The sequence below is a fragment of the Ursus americanus genome, chromosome 33 (genome assembly GCF_024610735.1).
Source record: "Ursus americanus isolate L20-20 chromosome 33, mUrsAme1.1.p, whole genome shotgun sequence".
In the NCBI taxonomy this organism is placed as follows: Eukaryota; Metazoa; Chordata; class Mammalia; order Carnivora; family Ursidae; genus Ursus; species Ursus americanus.
The window spans coordinates 19863549-19882517 of record NC_142159.1 but is presented as its reverse complement, the minus strand read 5'-3'; the positions used below and the strand labels follow the sequence as shown (position 1 = coordinate 19882517).

Genomic DNA, 18969 nt, shown 5'->3' with positions numbered 1-18969 from the left:
TGCTCTTTTTGTCCTTTTTCTTGTTGGAGAAATCTATCTGGGAGCAGAAAACAAAAAGCCTTAAAAAAATGCCTCCCTGGTGAATTTGGTGTGGCCAAGGAAAGGACGCCTGACACACCCCTGGTACTGACTTGGGGAGACCCAGACCCCAGCAAAAAATAAGTAAATAACTAAATAAGTCCCCTGTTATTTCCAGAAAAACCAGAGAAACATCCCTGTTCTTTATTTGCATTTTTTTCCTGCCTCTTTTGCTTTTGACTCTGGAGGAAACGGGCCCAGACGTCTGCCTGAACCCCCGCGGCTCCCACACCGAGATGGAGCCTTCCAGAACAGGCAGCTGCTTCTGCTTTCTCTGGAAATACGCAGCTACTATTTGGGGAGCCTGTGCAAACGCTGGCCTGTCAGCACTCTCTCAGATCAGAAACCCCGCTCTCTGACCAGCTGATGCGTTGATCTCAAGGGGAATTTTGATGAAATGGAGTCACCAGACTGGGTTCCCATTGGCGCCAGGTGTCCTTGGCAACTTGGCTTTGGAATTGCAGATACCTAAAAGTGGGGTCTCTTTGACCATTCAAAGTCCAAATTAGAGTGGAAAAAAAAAGCTGCTCAAAAAGAAGGTAAATCCAACGGAGCCGTCGCGGTGCGGCCGGCATGTGGCGTCGCCTGCTTCACAGCAAAGGCGAGAGCTGGGCTCTCCAGGTGCCACTGCTGGCGACAGTGTCTGGGTGCCTCACGATCGTGTGTCTTTGCAGGCTTGCATGAAAATGTCCTGCTGTAGCAAGGACCTGAAGAAGGAGGTGGACGTGCTCCAGACCCTTCAGGTGAGCCCACCTGTTTCTGGGCTCCAGAAGGTGGTGTTGGACATCCTGCGCCTGTCGCTGTCCTGGCTGGAGGAGACGGAGCGTCTCCTCCGGGACGTCGGGATCCAGTTACCCAGCTCTGACACAGGTTAATGGCACTTTTTTTTCTCACGTAGTTGCATGACTCTAAAATGTCGCGTTGAATCTTATCATGATGGGACATCTGTTGAGGAAGGCTTCTTAGGTATATGGCCAAGTATTCCCTTCCGCAGACTTTCTTTGAGAAGTGATTTTTCTTGGGGGTAAAAAAAAAAAAAAAAAGTGAGACATGATTACTGAAGAAAAATGAGACGTGACACAAGCAAAAGGAAAATTAAATCAAAATTATGCTAAATCCTATCTCTCAGAAGCAACTACCGTTATATATATAATTTTTAATAGACTTTTTTTATTTTTTTTTTTTAAAGATTTATTCATTTGAGAGAGAGACAGAGACAGAGAGAGCACAAGCAGGGGGAGAGGCAGAGGGAGAGGGAGAAGCAGACTCTCCGCTGAGCTGGCAGCCTGACCTGGGGCTCAATTCCAGGACCTGGGGATCATGACCTGAGCCAAAGACAGACGCTCAACCCTCTGAGCCCCCCAGGCGCCCCTAATAGACTTTTTTTAGAGCAGTTTCAGGTTCATAGCAAAATGGAGAGGAAAGTACTAGACAGAGGTTTCCCGTGTACCCCCTGCCCCCACGTCCCCAGTCCCCCACATGATCAGCATCCCACTAGAGCGCTACATTTGTTACCATTGGTGAACCTACATTGACACATCATTACACCCAGAGACCATGCTTCACACTGGGGCTCACTCTCGGCGTTGCACATTCTATGGGTTTGAGCAAAGGTATCGTGACCTGTATCTACCATTATCCTATCCCACAGGATAATTTCATTGCCCTAAAAAGCCCCTGCTCTCTCCCTATTCATCCCTCCCCCAACCTCCAGCTCCTGGCAACCACTGAACTTTTTACCCTCTCCATGGTTCCGCCTTTTCCAGAATGTCATGCAATTGGAATCATACCACCTCTCAGATTGGCTGCTTTCACTTAGTAATATGCATTTAAGTTCCCTCCGTGTCTTTTCATGACTTGATAACTCACTTCTTTTTAGCCCTGAATAATTGTCTGGATGGACCACGGTTTATGTATCCATCCACCTAGTGGAGGACATCCTGGTTGCTTCCAAGTTGTGACAATTATGAGTAAAGCTACCATCACCATCCGTAGGCAGGTGTTTGTGTGGATATAAGTTTTCAGCTCCTTTGGGTAAATACCAGGGAGTATGATTGCTAGAGCATGTGGTAAGAGTACGCTTAGTGTTTAAAGAAACCACCAAATTGTCTTCCAAAGGGCCTGCACCCTTTTGCCTTCCTGCCAGTGATGCATGAGAGTTCCTGTTGTTCCACATCCTTTGCCAGCATCTGATGTTGTCACTACTGTTATATTTCAGGTGTAACTTTCACAGCATTTTCCCATGGAGATAGCTGTACGATTCTTACTCTCTCTATGCCTCAGTCTCCTTACCTGTAAAATGAGGATAATAAGGAGTACCGACCCCGTAAGGTTGTTGTGAGGATGAAAATGTATTGGTATATGTAATGTACTTAGAGTAGTATCTGGCCCAGAATAGGCACTATCGATACATTTTTTTTAAAAATTTTTTTATCATGAGCATTTAAGTTGTTTCCAGTTTTCCATTCCTACGGATAATGCTGATGTGAACACCATCAAACATATCCCTATTCACTTTATATTTATCATCTTCGAGGTGGAAGGACATTGAACCACTTTCATTCAACAAAGATTTATTGCATGCCTACGGACACCAGCACGGTGCGGGGCAGAGATGTAGCGGGATCAGAAACAGGTGGAATCCAGGTCAAGAGTGTATGGGAGTTAGCTGGAAAATTCCTCTAGCTTTATCTGTACATTTGAAATTTGCCATAGTAAAATATTGAGGGGAAAATAGATATTATTCCTGCCCTGAAAGACCTTGTGGTCCGGGGAGGGGAGGGTAGGCACGAACTGAAAAATCACGCACACATAGAACTTTAAAGGTGACAAGTGCTACAAAGGAGAAGTGCAGGACTCTGACCTGGTCAGGGAGAGCAGGGCACCTGCAGGGTACATGGGAGTTATTTGTCAAAGAGGGGAGGGGAGGCGAGGGGAGGGGAGAGAATTCTGGGCAAAGAGTGTTGCATGGTGGTGGGAGGGGAGCATGAAGAACACGAGGGACTGAAAGAAATGGGGGTCACAGGTGGACAGGGCTGGCAGGGAAGGTCAGCAGGGGCTGTGCCACGTGGGCTTGCAGGGCCCCCGCTAAGAAGCTCTGCTTTATCCTAAGAGCAGTGAGAAGCCAATGAAAGATTTTAAGTAGGGGACTGATGGAACAGGTTTGCTTTTGGAGATAATCCTCTTGGCTGTGAGTGGAAAATGTCCTGGAAAATGGCCATCACAGAGCACCAGGGAACAAGTTGGGCTGTCACAAGAGGTGATGGTGGCTCCAGGGCAGGGGTGGGATAGAGAAAGAAGTTTCTCAGGCACTTAAGAGGTAAATCAACAGGCCTCAGTAGTGGAATTGGATATGGTTGGAAGGGAAGTGACAGAGAGAAAGGGGTCCACAGACCTCCAGGTTTTTGTCTTGTGTAAAAGGACAGACAATGCTTCCTTCGCTAAAATCCAGAGTACGGAACACTGCATGAAGACCAGGTTTGAAGGAAGTGCTGGTGAGATATTCAAGATGAGGTGGCAAGGATGCAGCTGTCACTCTGTATGTCTAGTCTGGAAATAGATGTTAGTGTGGTGTATCTCTAGAATCCAGAAAAGCATGTGCAACATAGTGGGTGCCAAATAAAAAACCATGGGAGGGATGGAAGGGTGGATGGATGGTGGGTGGGCGGATGGATGGGTGGATGGATGGATGGGCGGATGGATGGGTGGATGGATGGTGGGTGGGTGGTGGGGAGAGGGAGGGAAGGAAGGAGGGATGGTGGGTGGATGGATGGATAGATGGTGGGGGGGGATGGATGGGTGGGGGGGATGGATGGATGAATGGATGGATGATTAAAGCCATAGGTATGAATGCTATTGCTTAGGAAGAAAGTACATGATGGAGAGAGCCCAAGGCTACACCTTGAGAAACTCTGACAGTTTGAAGATTGTTGCTACACCTTGCCAAGTCACCCTTCATAGAGGCTACATGAATTTGACATTCTTGAGCAATAAATGAGAATAGAGGAGTGATTTTCAACTCTGATTATTCAACATCCCTAGCCATGATGTCTTCAACGTAGATCTGAAGGTGGTGTAAAGTTCTTAAAAAAGGAAGGCAAAAGCAAAAACAAGATTAGCTTCTATAACTGCCTGCCCCTCGTGTATAGCACAGAGAAGAGGACAGCTGGTCTTCTCCTGACCACCCAGTGGCTCCCCAGTCCCAGTATTACTCTTGTAATCTTAGCAGTCTTGAGCAAACACGAAATCGGGTAAAACGTGGATCACAGTGCTTGTTGTTCTTCAAGATTAGAACTAAAACAAAGACCATCATCTCTCTCCTAGTAATAGCGGGGCCAAGCTACGTGTGTACCATCCCCTCCTCATATCCAAGACCATTTTAGTCATTGTAGCTTATATGCAGAAATCTAGTCATATATGTTATCATAAAGAAATGTGGGTTATAGAGTTAAGTTTCAGGCCAGCATTTCTCAGACCTGCCATCTCAGGTGCAGAGTCCTTCCTATACTAATTTGCACTATGGATCTAGAAAAATGGAGTAAAGAATGCAGTGTTCCCAAAACACATTTCTCCTTTTTTGCTGTCCTCACCTGCATCTTAACATCTTTTGGAATAATGCTCTATGGAACACCTGTGGGGGAAACACAGACTACATTCTGTGATTACAACTATTTGGTTCTGAGAAGTCAGAGGAAGCGTAGAGGGTAATAACAGGAAAGTCGGTGTGTAGGGCCCATCCTTCATTCATTTGGTAGGAGAAGTTGATGGTAAAGGTGTTTTTCTCTTCTAGCACAAGCAGTATTATGGCAAGGTCCCAAAAGACTAAAAGAAAGGGGTGAGCTGGAGAATTCCCTGTATCCCCTGTGTTAGGTACTACTGTATAGCTCATTCCTAGCACAGACCCATCTACGCACAGATGGCAGCAGCCGTGGTAGTGATAGTGAGGATGGTGAAAATGGTGAGGATGATGAGGAAGGTGGGAGTGAGAATAAGTGAGGATGATGATGGTGATACGACTGTGATGCTAGTGAGGATGGTGATAGTAATAAGGATAATGGTGGTGGTGGTAAGGATGGTGATGATGGTGGGGAGGATGGTGAAAGTGATGATGATGGTGGGGAGGATGATGGTGAGGATGACGATGGTGAAAGTGATGATGATGGTGGGGAGGATGGTGGTGGTGAGGATGGTGATGGTGGGGAGGATGATGGTGAGGATGACAATGGTGGTGGTGAGGATGATGATGATGGTGGGGAGGATGGTGAAAGTGATGATGATGGTGGGGAGGATGGTGGTGGTGAGGATGGTGATGGTGGGGAGGATGATGATGATGGTGGGGAGGATGGCAATGGTGATGACGGTGGTGGTGAGGATTGTGGTGATGAGGATGGTGATGGCAGTAAGGAAGATAGTGGTGATGAGTATAACAATCACGGTGGTGATCAGATGGCTATGGTGGTAATGGTGAGGAGGAGGGGGATGGTGAAGGTGATAATGGTGATGATGATTGATGGCAGTGGTCATCATTCACTACTGAGCACTTCTATTCTAGATGCTATTCCAAGCATTTCTATATATTATCTCAGTTCATCCTCCCAACAACTCTGTGAGGCAGGTAGTGTTACCCTCATTTTAGAAAGGAAGAAACTGGCTCAAAAACCACTTTTGTGAGTATTCCACCATGAAAAGGAGACTTAAGGTATTTCACATTACTGAGGCTGGCAGGGGGGCCCCAGTCGTTCACCGCCATCCACAAGCACTCCTAAAGGCCTTCTGTGTTCGCAGATCCTGAGAGAAGGGTGGGAGCCATGGTTTATTCAGGTCCTCCTGGGAGCTTCTCACTGTGTTAGATGTTTCACATGCGTTGTGTAATTTTATCTTCCCGCATCCCAGTAAGCAAGGTACTATCACTGTCTTTATTTTTCAGGTAAGGAAACTGAGTCTCAGTGCATTAAGAAACTTGCTCAAGGTCACACAGCTGGTGCCTGGTAAGGGCAGGGGTCAAACAAGTCATTGTGATCCTAATACCTGTGGTTTTTTTTTCTGTAACCCCACACTCTCTCTGAAGATCCAGAGAGGTACCGGGTACATGCCCAATTCCTAGAGGACAGATTCTGTCATCCGCTTGGGCAGAGAAAGAGCTAAGAGTGCTATCCCCCAAGGCGAGCTGCCTCTCTGATGCACACCGTGAGCCAGGCCCAAGGAAGGCTCATTTGCATTACACAGCAGAATGGTTCTGAGCATGGGCTCTGGAGACCAGCTGCCAAAGTTTGAATCTCAAGTGTGCACTTACTAGTTGTGTGAGCAGGTTGCTTGACTTCTGTGTGCCCCTGTTTACCTGTTCATAAAATGGGGCTAAGATCCCATCGGGATGTTGTGAGGATTAAACACTGAGATGCATCCGCCAGTCATGGGGCCTGGGCCACAATAAGTCTTAGTAAACTGGAGCAGCCATGATCACCAACCTCAAATACTTGTTGGGCCAGATAGGTATATGCATGGGCAGTAGAGCTTGATTTATTCACACCGGGGTAGCTTGACCCGCAAGCTCTGCCCCATCTCCATTTGGCAGCAAATGGGATTTTCTTAGCCATGAGCACTCAGTTGGGTTGAACCCAAAAGAGCCCTTCCCAGGTCTCCTTCCTAGAGTCATGACGATAGGCCAAGTGTCCCAATAGCCAAATGGTAAAGCTGGGATTCGGTTCAGATCCCTCTGACTTCCGAGCCCCTACTCTTAACTACCATACTACCTGTCTTTTCCAATACGGTCCTAAGAGGTAAAGCACACCGAACAGCTAGGTTTGTAAATCCTGAAATAACTCCCCCAGGGGAGAACTATTTGAAGTATTGTTGGCTAGCGTCCTAAGGGACCCAGAAGGTTGGTGTTGCCACTAAAGACCTCACTGGTGAAGGATTTGCTGTGTGGTCCAGTTGGGAAGATGTGAAATGTCTAAAGAGGGACCTTGAAAGTTAGTCCCCACTCCTCCTGCCTGGTTTCTCAGTTCCTTTTGATAAAGGAAAGAAAGGACTGCATTTTCTCTTGCAAGGTCAGTTGTTTGTGTCTATTTCTGCAAGACTTTGTTACAAATAAAAGGCTTCCCAGCATGCATGGTAAATCACTCTTTCTCAGATATCCAAAATATGCAGCATTTTTAAATGAAAAAAAAAAAAGAAGTTGTAATACGGGATGCATAGTGTGCTCCTGTTTCCAAGTATCGGTATCCAACCAAAAGAAAATCTGAAGAAAAAGACATGCGAGTGTTGAGAGCGTTATCCCGCATGGTGGGATTGCGTAGGACCTTTGCTGTCACTTGGTCGTTCATCAGCTACTGTGTGCCGGCCAGGGAAGCTAGAGCGGTGAACACTTACCACATCACGGGTGTCTGTAATGTTTGGGTTTGTGTAAGAGACACATAACTTTTGTAACCAGAAATATGAAGAATTGCTTCTTTTTCTCGAGAAGAGAGAAATCCCATCATGATTACAGCTCATCGTCAAACCCAGACACAGACACATGATTACACACTCCCTCTTCCCCTTCAACATCCTTGAGTCCTTCCTTTCCCTAATCCTCTCTGGATCCTACTCATGCTTTGATCCTTCCCCTTGGGTTCTTGGGTCACAGATTGAATCCGAAGGTAGCCACCCCAAATCCATGTGCCCCTATAGCTCATGCCAACGTCACCCAGGCCACCTCCCCCAACGCCTGCCATCTTGATGTCCTCACAGAACACCTCTCCTGATGCACCCTCCATATTTGCCACCCCAACCCTTACTCCCCAAGCCTCCAGTCGCTTGAAAGAGAAGGACAGACCAAGGTCTGGATTCTGCATTTACCACTTAACCAGCTCTGTAGCTCCACCTTGCTGAGTTTCCGTTGCCTCACCTACAAATGCAAACACATTTCCTTGCGGGTTGTTTATAACGATTAGAAAGTATCACGAGTAAAACTCCTGGCATGGTGCCTGGCACACAGCAGGTACTTAATACTTGATAGCTATTATTATAATATTTCTGTTCTACTCTTGCATGCTGGGAATTCTCAGAAAGTTGCCTTGCCAGGGATCAAGGCCCCAGGCATGCACACATTCAGCTCTCTTGCTTTCTCTCTCTCTACCATCTTTTCTCCCTTCCCTCCAAATTCCCACTGTATTCTTGCTGCTTTCTCCAGATGCAGTTCTTCCCTCCCTGTGTCTCCCCTTCTCTGTCCCTTCCCGGGGAGCCTGTGCACAAGGTCCGGAATTATGACTTCTCTCCCTCTTATTTCTCCTCTTGCCATCAAACATCTTGCCTCTCAAGATGGCAGTCCTTCCCTGGAACGTGCTGGGTCTTTAGCTCTTTTTCTACTACTGACACTCCTGTTCCACCTATGATCTTGAGGAAGTGTGTTATGTCCTCTGTCTTCATTGCAAATGCCCTACTCTGTTTTTGCCTCCTTGCTTTGCCCCTGCATGTACCTGACACGAGCCCTCCTGCCCTGGCAGCCCCGCCATCTTTCCCCAGCCTGTGTTCTCTCTGGTGCGCCCAACGCTCTTAGATCTCTTCCTGGAAACAGTCTCACCCCTTGGCTCTCCTGGACTGGCGCACCCTGCCCATCTCTCCTGACCTTCCCCATTTGTTTTCAGCAGCCCCTTTCACCTCTACCTGCCCCTGCCCGAGTGTCTCCTCCAATGCAGTCCATGGTCCTCCCCTCTCTCTTGTCTCCTTTCTCATGAAGAAGGTCTCCATCCAGGTGCTTCAACAACCCCTCCCGTGGCAGCAGTGGCCAAGTGGACATCTCCACAACCGTGCTGCTGGGAATGGTAGTACAGATTTGGTGCCACATAAGGCAGCAGGTGGGACCCCTGGTCAGGGCCACATCCGCCAGGAAGAAGGCTGCTTCCTGCTAATCTCACGAAGACCCTGGGTGGGTCAGGCTATCCCGGCTCTCTGCCAGCCACCCCTCCTGAGAGTCCTTCCAGTACCTCAAATTCCACACTCCTGAAAACCAGCTTGACAGCTCCTCCCTTCTCCCCAGCCCCCACACCACCCAACCTGTCTCCTCTATCTGGCAGTGGGGCCACCATCCTACCCCTAGAAAGAGCTTTCTCTCTCTCCTTTTTATCCCCATTCCTCCTACCCTCGTTTAGAACTTCAGCACTGAAGGCCTAGACGTCCGTGGGCTCTCAGCCTCTAAGAGGAAGGGATTTGGCCACTGGGAGACACCTGGCAATGTCTGGAGATATTTTGGTGTCACCTGGGCGGCTGGGGTGGAAGGTGCTCCTGGCTTCCTGCAGTGCACAGGATGGCCCCCAGCAGAGAATTGCCTAGCCCAGCCTATCAGTAGAGCTGCAGTTAGGAAACCCTGCTACGTCCTCCGCCTCTAATTCATCTCAGCTATTTTTCTGAAAAAATTTTTTTAAAAAAAGCAAAACAAAAAAAAACCCATCAGGGCAGTTCACTGCTCCGTCAGCACCTGAAGTCACAGCAACTCAGACGCTGGCATCACACTGACTTGAGCCCAAGGCCTGGCTCGGCCATCTGCCAGCCTGGGGGCACTTGGCCACCACAGGTCTCAGAGCCCCGCTGCCCCACCTGTCAAGCAGGGCGATGCTCAGGTGACACAGTGGGGAGATGCACTGACTGCTTGGCCGAGAGCCGGGCACACAGCACATGCTCGGTACACTTCTGAGACGTTTCAATCAAGTTTATACTCTTTAGGCTACTGTTCGAGCCCTGCTACAGATCCACCCAGCCTTCCCCTCCCACTCCACCTTCCGCGGCCTGCCTCACATCCTCTGTGCAGCCCAGTGAAGCGCAGCCCCTCCCAGCATACGCATGGCCTTTCCCTGGCTCCCCACCTGCCTCCCCCCCCGCCCCGCGCTGGTTTCCTGTGGCTGCTGTCACAGATACCACAAGCGCAGTGCCTTATTCTCGCACAGTCCTGGAAGCCAAAAGCCTGAAATCAGCTTCCCTGGGATAACGTCAGGGTTAGCTAACGAGAGGGTTAGCTGACAACCCTGGGGTGTCAGCGAGGCTGGGTTCTTCTGAAGGCTCTAGGAAAGGAGGCATTTCTTTGCCTTTCTGGTCTCCAGAGCTTTATTTCTCGCATTCCTTGGCTGGTGGCCCCATCCTCCAGCTTCAGAGCCAGCCGTGCAGCGTCTTCCCGGCTCTGTTTTCTCACATCCCCTATCCTCTGTAGTCGGATCTTCCCATGTGATTATATTGGGTCCACCCAATAATTATATTATATTGATTATATTATATTGATCCCAGTGATTATATTGTTGTCCACCCAGGACAACCCCTGGCATCTCAAGGTCTTTAACTCGGTGACATCTGCAAAGCTCCCCCTGCCCCGTAGGGTAACATTCACAGGCTCCAGAGATTAAGACATGGGGATCTTTGGGGGCCACTATGTAGTCTAGCCACAGCTTCCATTCCGAAATGCCCTCCCCTCCAACCCTGAATTCTGCCCACCCAGCAGTGCCCATGCTCAGGGGCTCCTCGGCCAAGTAGCCTCCTTGATCGATCGCTCCAGGCAAACAATCGCTCCTCCTCTATGACTCTCACACTCCCGCACTCCGTCAGCCGTCACTTACATGCCACACGGAGCCACTGCCTATTTTCCATCAGACAGTTAGACCCCGTCTCTCAGACTGAGCCTTGAGGAATGGCTTCATAGCATCCCCCACCCCTTCCCCACACTCAGCTCATGGCTTTGCACACGGGGCATTTAGTCGATAGGTGATCTGTTGATGGGTTTTATTTTCCACCTTCAAAAAGATACTGGATTTGAGCCCATTCAAGGCTGACCAACCATTTTAAAAACACACATTGGATGGCAACTCATGTCTTGATGGGAGGGCCATGTTGCCCACATCCACCTGTGAGCAAGCTCTGGCACAACATTATGCGAAAGCAAAGGAGGTGAACTGAATTGATACTTACCTTCTTGCTTCTCTCTTCAAGGATTGACTTTGTATCTGGAATATCTTCTGGTGTACTATAAAAAAATTACAAGCCAAACCCAGGAGCTTCAGGTAATATTTTAACTTTGAAAGTTCATTTCGGCCCCTCCTTGGCATTTATATAGTACTGTGCATTTTAACCCTGTTTTTTCTCTGTTAACTAGTCCGTCCACTTTCTCCAAGACGTGACATGATATCTCCATTTGACACAGAAAGATTCAGACACGGTGGCTAGGATCTCCCGGGAGGGCAAGGGAAAAGACCGGATGCTTGTTGTCTTCTGTCAGGATGATCAGAAAGATTTAAATGCCATCAGATATTGAGAATTATGCCTCTTAAATACACAGCTTCCCGTAACATAGGGAGCAGAGTTACCAAGAGTTACGTAATGTCCACATTTTAGAGGTAAATGATCCTTAGGGATTGTGCCACTCTGCAAGCAATTGCCATAACAAGGCTTGGTAACAAACATCTACAAAACTTTAGTGGCACTCCGCAATCGCTGTTCACTGCTCACATGTCTGGGGTCAGCCACTAGGTGGGTACACCCATCCTGGACAGGCTTGCCCAAGTGTCTGGGTGTTGGCTGGCCCTTGGTTGGTCTGGGCTGGCCTCAGCTGAAGCAGCTGGACTCGGCTCCACCTGTCTCTGTCCTCCAGCAGGCTAGCCTGGGCATGTTCCCATGGCGATGCAGAAGTACAGGAGAAAATGCAGCCCAATCATGGAGTGCTTTCCAATTCTCTGCAGTGTTAACATCCCATTGGCCAAAGTAGGTCACATGGCTGAGTTCAGTGTCAGAGCAGCATATGAGTGGGCACTGCAAGGTACATGGCCAAAGGCATGGATAGAGAGAGGGTGAAGTATTGGGACCACCATCGTGAGCAACTCCAACAGGCCATCTAGTCAGAGGTCAACAGATGTTTTCTTTTTTTTTTTTTTTTTTTTAAAGATTTTATTTATTTGACAGAGATAGACAGCCACTGAGAGGGAACACAAGCAGGGGGAGTGGGAGAGGAAGAAGCAGGCTCCCAGCGGAGGAGCCTGATGTGGGGCTCGATCCCACAATGCCGGGATCACGCCCTGAGCTGAAGGCAGACGCTTAACCGCTGTGCCACCCAGGCGCCCCAACAGATGTTTTCTAAAGCAGAGGGCCAGATGGTCAATATTTTAGGCTTGCAGGCCGTACAGTCTCTGTCACACCTACTCAACCCTGCTGCTACAGAGTAAAAGCAACCATGGACAGTACGTAAATGAATGAGCATGATGGGCGTGGCTCTGTTCCAATAAAACTTTATTTATAGAAATTGGCAGTGAACCAGATTTGACAGGACTCTGTCAACCCCTGATCTAGTCCATTCTTCTTATTTTACAGATATGAACATCGAACTTAGAGGCTAGGTGACATTTCAATGTCACACAGCTAGTTGATGGAAGAATCAAGACAAAAGCTCAGGCCTTCTGACCCTAGCTCACTGCTTTTTCTCTTCCATTCAGCGAATAATAACTAGTAATTCTAGCTGCCGTTAACTGAGCACCTGCTATGTGCTGAGCACTGTGCTGAAAGCGTTCCATCACCATCTCACTTAATCCTTACTCTAAGAGGCAGATACTATTCTTTCGCTCATTTTCTAAATGAAGAAGCATCTAGAAAGAAGTAGAGCTGAGAGTCTATCCAGATCAAGAGTCTGAGTTCTTAACCACTCTACTGCTTCACCACCAGAAACTAGGCTAAGCATAGTTTTTATGTGATTTTAAGAAAGTTGTGTGTAAACCTTTGTACCCCCAAAGGTAAAGAACTTGTAAAAGAAAAATGTTGAAATGACTCCTTTAGTTAGGCCTGTCCCCCTCATCCGCTTCCGTTTCCTTTCCTCTCGTTTCAGATCAAGATCCACAGTTCTCAGGAAACTCAGCAGTCTTTCATGCAAGAGAAGCTGAGGGAGCATCTGGCAGAGAAGGAGAAGCTGAATGAGGACAGGCTGCACCAAGAGGAGAGGCTGAAAGCCAGAATCAAGCGGCTGATGGAAGAGAAGGCGGTAAGGCAGTGCCTGTCATTTTCTTTACTCCTGGAAACTGATGGAATGGCCTTTTCTGAAGGCATATACTTGGGAGGAGAAATCTCAGCAACTCCTTGTTTGATGCTATGGAAGTAAATTAATTAAATAGGTGAGTCATGTTGGAGGAACTCACATGAAGCTTGAATTCTAAAACTCAACTTGAAACGGCAAAGTTATTGAAATTCCTGGAAATGGTACCTTATTAGCTCAGATGCCGCAGTCGGTTCACCAAGTTCGAGTTATTACTGCTGGTCCTGGTTTGTAACCGACAGACCGTCTCTCAGTGCGTGCAAGACCAACTCCACATTATTTCCGTCTTCCGCTCTCTCTTGATACGTATCATAGGAAGCGAATGGCCAAGATTGCTACCGACTTCTCTAAAAACCAAATCAGTTATAAGATACTTTACAGGAGCCCCTCTCAAACTTAGAGGTGCCCAGGAAGCACCTGGGAAGGCTGTTAAAATGCAGATTCTGACTCGGGAAGGTCTGGGGCAGAAACTGGCATTCTGCATTTCCAGCCAGCTCCCAGCTGGTGCTGAGAGCACAGGTCTGCAGACCACATCTTCAGCAGCAAATCTTAGAGGAAGGTTTGCCCAGAGTTGCCTGAGAAGCACCAGCTGGACACTTGTTAGAAATACCGATTCTCAGGCCCCCGCCCAGACCCACTACATCAGCATCTCTGGAGAAGGTCAGGAAACTGCATTTAATGAACCGATTCTCATCTTTGTCCAAGAGTCTGCCCTTTGTGATATTCACGGACTGCCATGAATTTTTAACTACTTCATTGCCATCACCCTAGGTCAGTGGCTCCTGACTTTGGCTGCACTTTTGTCACCTAGGAGATTAAAAGATCCTACTGCCCTGCCACTCTCCTCCTGCCCCCATCCCCAGGTTCTGATCTGATTACAGTGAGGGTGTGGCTCATGCACCGGGATTCGCAAGTGCTCCTGGGCGGTTCCAGTATGCAACCATGGTTGAGAACCACAGCCTGCTGCCCCTGCTCCCGCCCACCTGAAGACAGCAGCCCCAGATCTGCTGGACCCCCCTCCTCCCCTGAGGAGGACTGCACCTGACACTCTCTCCACCTTTCCTCAGTCACAGCTTGGTGACTTCTGGCTTGGACCATCCCTCCCTGTCGCACACACCAGCTCTGCAGACCTCTCCGCCTTGGTCAGCGTCTGATTCATGCCCAGTTATCTCAAGAAATCTCTCTCCTCCTCCTACCTCTTCTTCTGCTCACCCCTTTCTGCTTTCTATGAAGGAAAAGACTAAAAAGGGAAGAACCATCTGGCCAAGATCGTATGTGGTCCCCTGAAGGCAGTATTAACGATACCCTTAAATCAAGGCGAGCCCATTTTGAAGGTCAGTTCGCCATGGAGAAAGCCAGTGTCATTCAAGAGAGGAAAACAAAACCAGAAAGAACTGAAAATCTTCAGAGTCCACGCAAAGCTCTCCACCTGCTTCCTTTCTCCTCCCTGATTACCCTCTTCCTTTCCAAATGTCTTATTTTACTTTTAATTTGGGGTTGACTTTTTCCACTGAGGGTGTGCAGTATTTCAGTCCCACCATGTTCAAAGCAACTTGGGCACCAGCCTGCGCCTCCCAGATGCCCATTTATAACCTTGATCCTGACGCAGAAAGGGTTTGAAGGGCTGGCTTCAAACCCCCTTTAAACAGAATGAACCTCAGAGCACACCACCCCAGCAAGAGGGGAAAGCACTGTCAGGTATCCACCCAGCCAGTACCCCTGCCCGTGGTCATTAGTGTCCCACCGAGGGTCACCACTCCCCAGATGCTTCGTAGATCAACTTGTCCCAAGGGACTCATCTGAACGTACTGTCCCAGACTTAACACCAGGGGTCCCAATTTTTTTTTTTTTAAGATTTTATTTACTTGAGAGAAAAAGAGAGAGAGAGCACAAGAAGGAAGGGCAAAGAGAGAGAGAAGCAGACTCGCCGCTGAACGTGGAGCCTGACGCAGGGCTCCATCCCAGGACCCTGAGATCATGATCTGAGCCAGACTGAGCCACCCAGGAGCCCTGCAGGGGTCCCGATTTTAAATGAAACTTCCTTACACCATAAGACACCATCACCCCCACCCTTTCTAAAAATACATGTGTCAAAATTCACGAATCAAACTCGTTCTCATGAATCCTCACTCATTTGAATACCATTTGAATAGTAAGCAATTCTCGGTTGCTTTATGAAGCTAATCCTTCTTTATTATGAACTGTTAACATGTACTTGACGTGTGCACTCTCATGGGTTAGGTCAGGGTCAGCAAACTTTTTCCATAAAGAGCCAGCTGGTATATACTTTCAGTTTTGCGGGACACGCTGCTCTGTTGTGACTGCTCAGCTCTGCTATTGTGAGTGCAAAGGCAGTCACAGGCAATCTACAAGCAGTGAGCAAGGAAGTGTTCCAATAAAACTTTATTTACAAAATGCAGACAGCAGGCCAGATTTGGCTGGTAGGCCGTAGTTTGCCAACCCCTGGTTTAAAAAACAGGCTCTTGAGTCAAATGGACCAGGGTTCGAATCCCTGTCCACGTGATTTGCTAGTAAATTTGGCAGATTCCTTAATCCCTCTAAGTCTGTTTCCTCCTCTGCAAAGTGGAGATCACAGAAGAAATGACTGACCCATATTAATGAATGGTGATCACATGCCAAATGGTCCATGTTCAGTCTCTCATCTGCCCCTCACATTCACCCAGCGCAGGAAGCACTATTACCATCTCCATCGTACAAATAGGAAGACTGAGGCATCTATCGATTCTCACCTTCCTAAGGCCATGCACCCGGAAAGGCCCGACCTGGGGCTCTGACCTGGGCCTGCCCGCTCTGGATCCCTTGCTCCTAGCCACCCATGGGGTTGTTGTAGGAGTAAAGGGCTAGCCCGTGCAATGACTGGCACAGAGTCCAGATTTCTGCCATGGTAACTATGTCTATTAAACAATAGTCATTGACTTTCAGGTTTTGGAGGAAAGCATTACTCAAGAGAAGAACAGAGCAAAAGAAGCATTAGAAGAAGAGCAGAAGAGAATCCAAGAGCTGGAGAATCGCTTAGCCCGTCAGAAGAAGGTATGCAGCTGGGGGAGACAGAGTCGGCCTGAGCCCAAATCAAGGTCACGCACCCAGAAGGACCAACCTGGGGCTCTGATCTGAGCCTGCCCACTCCGGATCCCTTGCTCCTGGCTGCCCAGTCTCCCCCGGGGGGTTGTGGTGAGCCGCGAAGGGCTACCCGTGCAGGGCCTGGCACAGAGCCTAGGTTCCTGCCATGGCAACTATGTCTGTTAAACAGTGGTCATTGGATTGCAGGTCTGGGAGGAAAGCATTACTCAAGAGAAAAACAGAGTGAAGGAAGCATTAGAAGAAGAACAGACCAGAGTCCAAGAGCTGGAGAATCGCCTAACCCGCCAGAAGGAGGTATGCAGCTGGGGGAGACAGTTGGCTCAAGCCCAAATCTGGCTTGCAGGCCCTGTGGAAGTGAGTTCTGAACCATGGATGATGGGGGTAGAGTGTGGCAGAGCTTTCCTCCAGCGATCTGTCTTTGGGAAGGTTCGGGTACTCTGGGAAGCAGTGGGGCTCAAGAAGAGAGCCCTGGAGTCATAACTTTGACAGCCAGTTAGAAAAATTGTAAACAGCAAAAATACAGACATAGATAGGACTTGGGAGACAGTTGGGGCTGGTGACACAGGCATCTCCTGCATGGAGATTGTGGCCCAAAGCATAGACGTGGAGGAGGTACAGGGTCCTGGGACTTCAGGGCTGTGTCAGTCCTCCAACAACATCCTAAAATCATCCAGCCCTCAGCTCCACCGTCGAGGAATTTTCTACAGGCCAGGGCAGCCTAGTGGTGATGCCTCGGGCTGGCAGAAAATTCTTCCTTTAGTTTAAGCACAAGCAAACTCTTTCTCCCAGGAGACATCAATCCCCCACTGGCCTCCCGGGCTCCTGCAAGACCTGTCCACCTCCTTCTCTGCATGATAACCTTTTAGAGTATTGAAAATAGAGACACCTGCTCCTGTCCAGACCCGAATGCCCTTATTTCTCCTGGAGCCTGGCCTTGGTCCCCTCCTCTGGCCTGCTCCGTTCTCCAGAAGGCACAGATTGGCAGCTCACTGGCTGAAAAGGGCCTGAGGACATGTTATGTTTGGCCCCCGAGTATTTTATTTTGAATTCATAACATTTACTTAAAAATCCAGATTTCCATCCTCTCCTGAAAAGTCAGAAAATCTGGCCCCATTTCTGCTTGGCAGAAGTGGACGGGAGCCCAACCAAGCAGCAGCAATTTCCCACCATCCCCACCACTCCCTGTTGTGTTAAAAGCAGCCCACTTCCTCGCTGGCACCTGTCTGGCCCCTGTAGACATCTGAGTTTGCAACCCCTGCTCTGTTTTCTTCCCAAAGTGCGGTAGTCAGAACCTGACCCGGTGACCGTTGGTGGCCCAGGGCAGGACTCTTCTCGCCTGTTGAAGATTTTGTACTTGTACTGATGCTCCCCAACCAGCTTTGGGAAGAGCTCTATGACATCGTCAGCGCAAGCTTATCTTGTGGTCACCCTTGGACCTCGGGGTCTTTTTCACGTACTGCTCTCATGAGCTCTTGCACCCTAAGGCAACACAGAAAGGTGAAGAGTACAGGCCTTGCAGCCACATGCAGGTTCAAATCCTGGCTCGACAACATTCAGGCCTCAGCAGATCACTCAGGAGCCCCCTCCTCTCAAGGTGGCTGCGAGCGTTGGCGGTCATGCGCAGTGAAGTGTTCGACCCAGAATTATTGCTCAGTCAGTGTAGCTGTTAGAATTATCACAGGCACTTCTTTCCCTATCGGCCCCCTCCCCATCCTCACTGCTCAGAGTGAAGTCCTGGCCCACCCACCGCTGCGGGAGAGACAAGGAGGCGGGCCAGGCAGAGCCCGTGTGATCCCATCTGGTCCAGGGAGGGAAGATGTTTGTGTGCTGGATGTCACCTGGGGTCACCTGTATGGCTGTGCCTGGCGGCCTGTGTAAACAGTGTCACTGAGGCCTGGCCCTGAGTTATATCTCCAGGGGTGGTGACGAGGAACAGAATCTCCCAAGGGTTCAATGGGGCCAAATGCCACCGAGAGGTCAACAGCTCAGCTCAAGGGCCCAGGGAAGGCCCTTGAATTTAGAGATTTCGAGGTCATGGGGGACTTCAGGAGAGAGATTTAAGGAAGAAGGCAGAATGGGGTCAGCCTCACTGCAGGGAGGAGCTGTGGCCGGGTCACCCCAAGCCTAGGAAAACAGCAGCCTTACCTCTCCCGGCAGAACCTCTCTGTGGCTTCTTGACGGGGAAATCTGAGATTAACAGTCCCAGACACAGACTTTAATCAACCTCAAACATTATTTGATTTTTCTTTTTATTAGACCTTCTGCCACGTGATCAGATGAATCTTTAAGGGCAACAGAATGCTAGGTCATAATGCGGTTTTGAGGTAACGTTAGAGGTCGTCTCCCATTACCTGCCTGGGAACGTGGGAGCAAAGCGGCGGAGGGAGCCAGGGCCCGTGCGTGCCGAGTCGTGCAGGGACAATCTTCCCCTTAGCGCCGCTCTCAGCTGCAAAGGAGCTGCCGGCAGCAAAGTCGTGAGCATAGTTGCGAGCTCAGGTGCAGTGGAGCCGACCCTAAGTCACCGGAAAGTGCTCGGAAGTCTCCTTCACAAATTACAGGGAACCCCGACGCCCACCTCAGATGTTCAAAAGCACGAGTCTGCCAGCTCCCATGATGCTGCTCTTCTGCTTCCCTTAGGGCTGATATTGGAGCAGCTGAGCGTTGGGATTTTCTTAAATGACCTCACTGCAAAATACATAGCATTTCAGCCAGGCTCATGTGGGCGAGCTAATCTGGGACCCTAACCACGGGTTACA

General features: G+C 49.0%; 1 protein-coding gene across 3 annotated transcripts in view; it reads left to right on the top strand.

The window, feature by feature from the left end:
- The window catches only part of FHAD1 (forkhead associated phosphopeptide binding domain 1), a 121886-nt gene that overhangs the window by 65395 nt on the left and 37522 nt on the right, over positions 1 to 18969 (top strand). For all 3 annotated transcript variants that reach the window (XM_045774711.2, XM_087858297.1, XM_087858298.1), the window contains 5 exons: positions 753 to 948; positions 11029 to 11099; positions 12908 to 13060; positions 16055 to 16162; positions 16400 to 16507. In XM_045774711.2, the coding sequence (XP_045630667.2) occupies positions 753 to 948; positions 11029 to 11099; positions 12908 to 13060; positions 16055 to 16162; positions 16400 to 16507 (636 nt within the window). The remainder of the gene's footprint in view (positions 1 to 752; positions 949 to 11028; positions 11100 to 12907; positions 13061 to 16054; positions 16163 to 16399; positions 16508 to 18969) is intronic.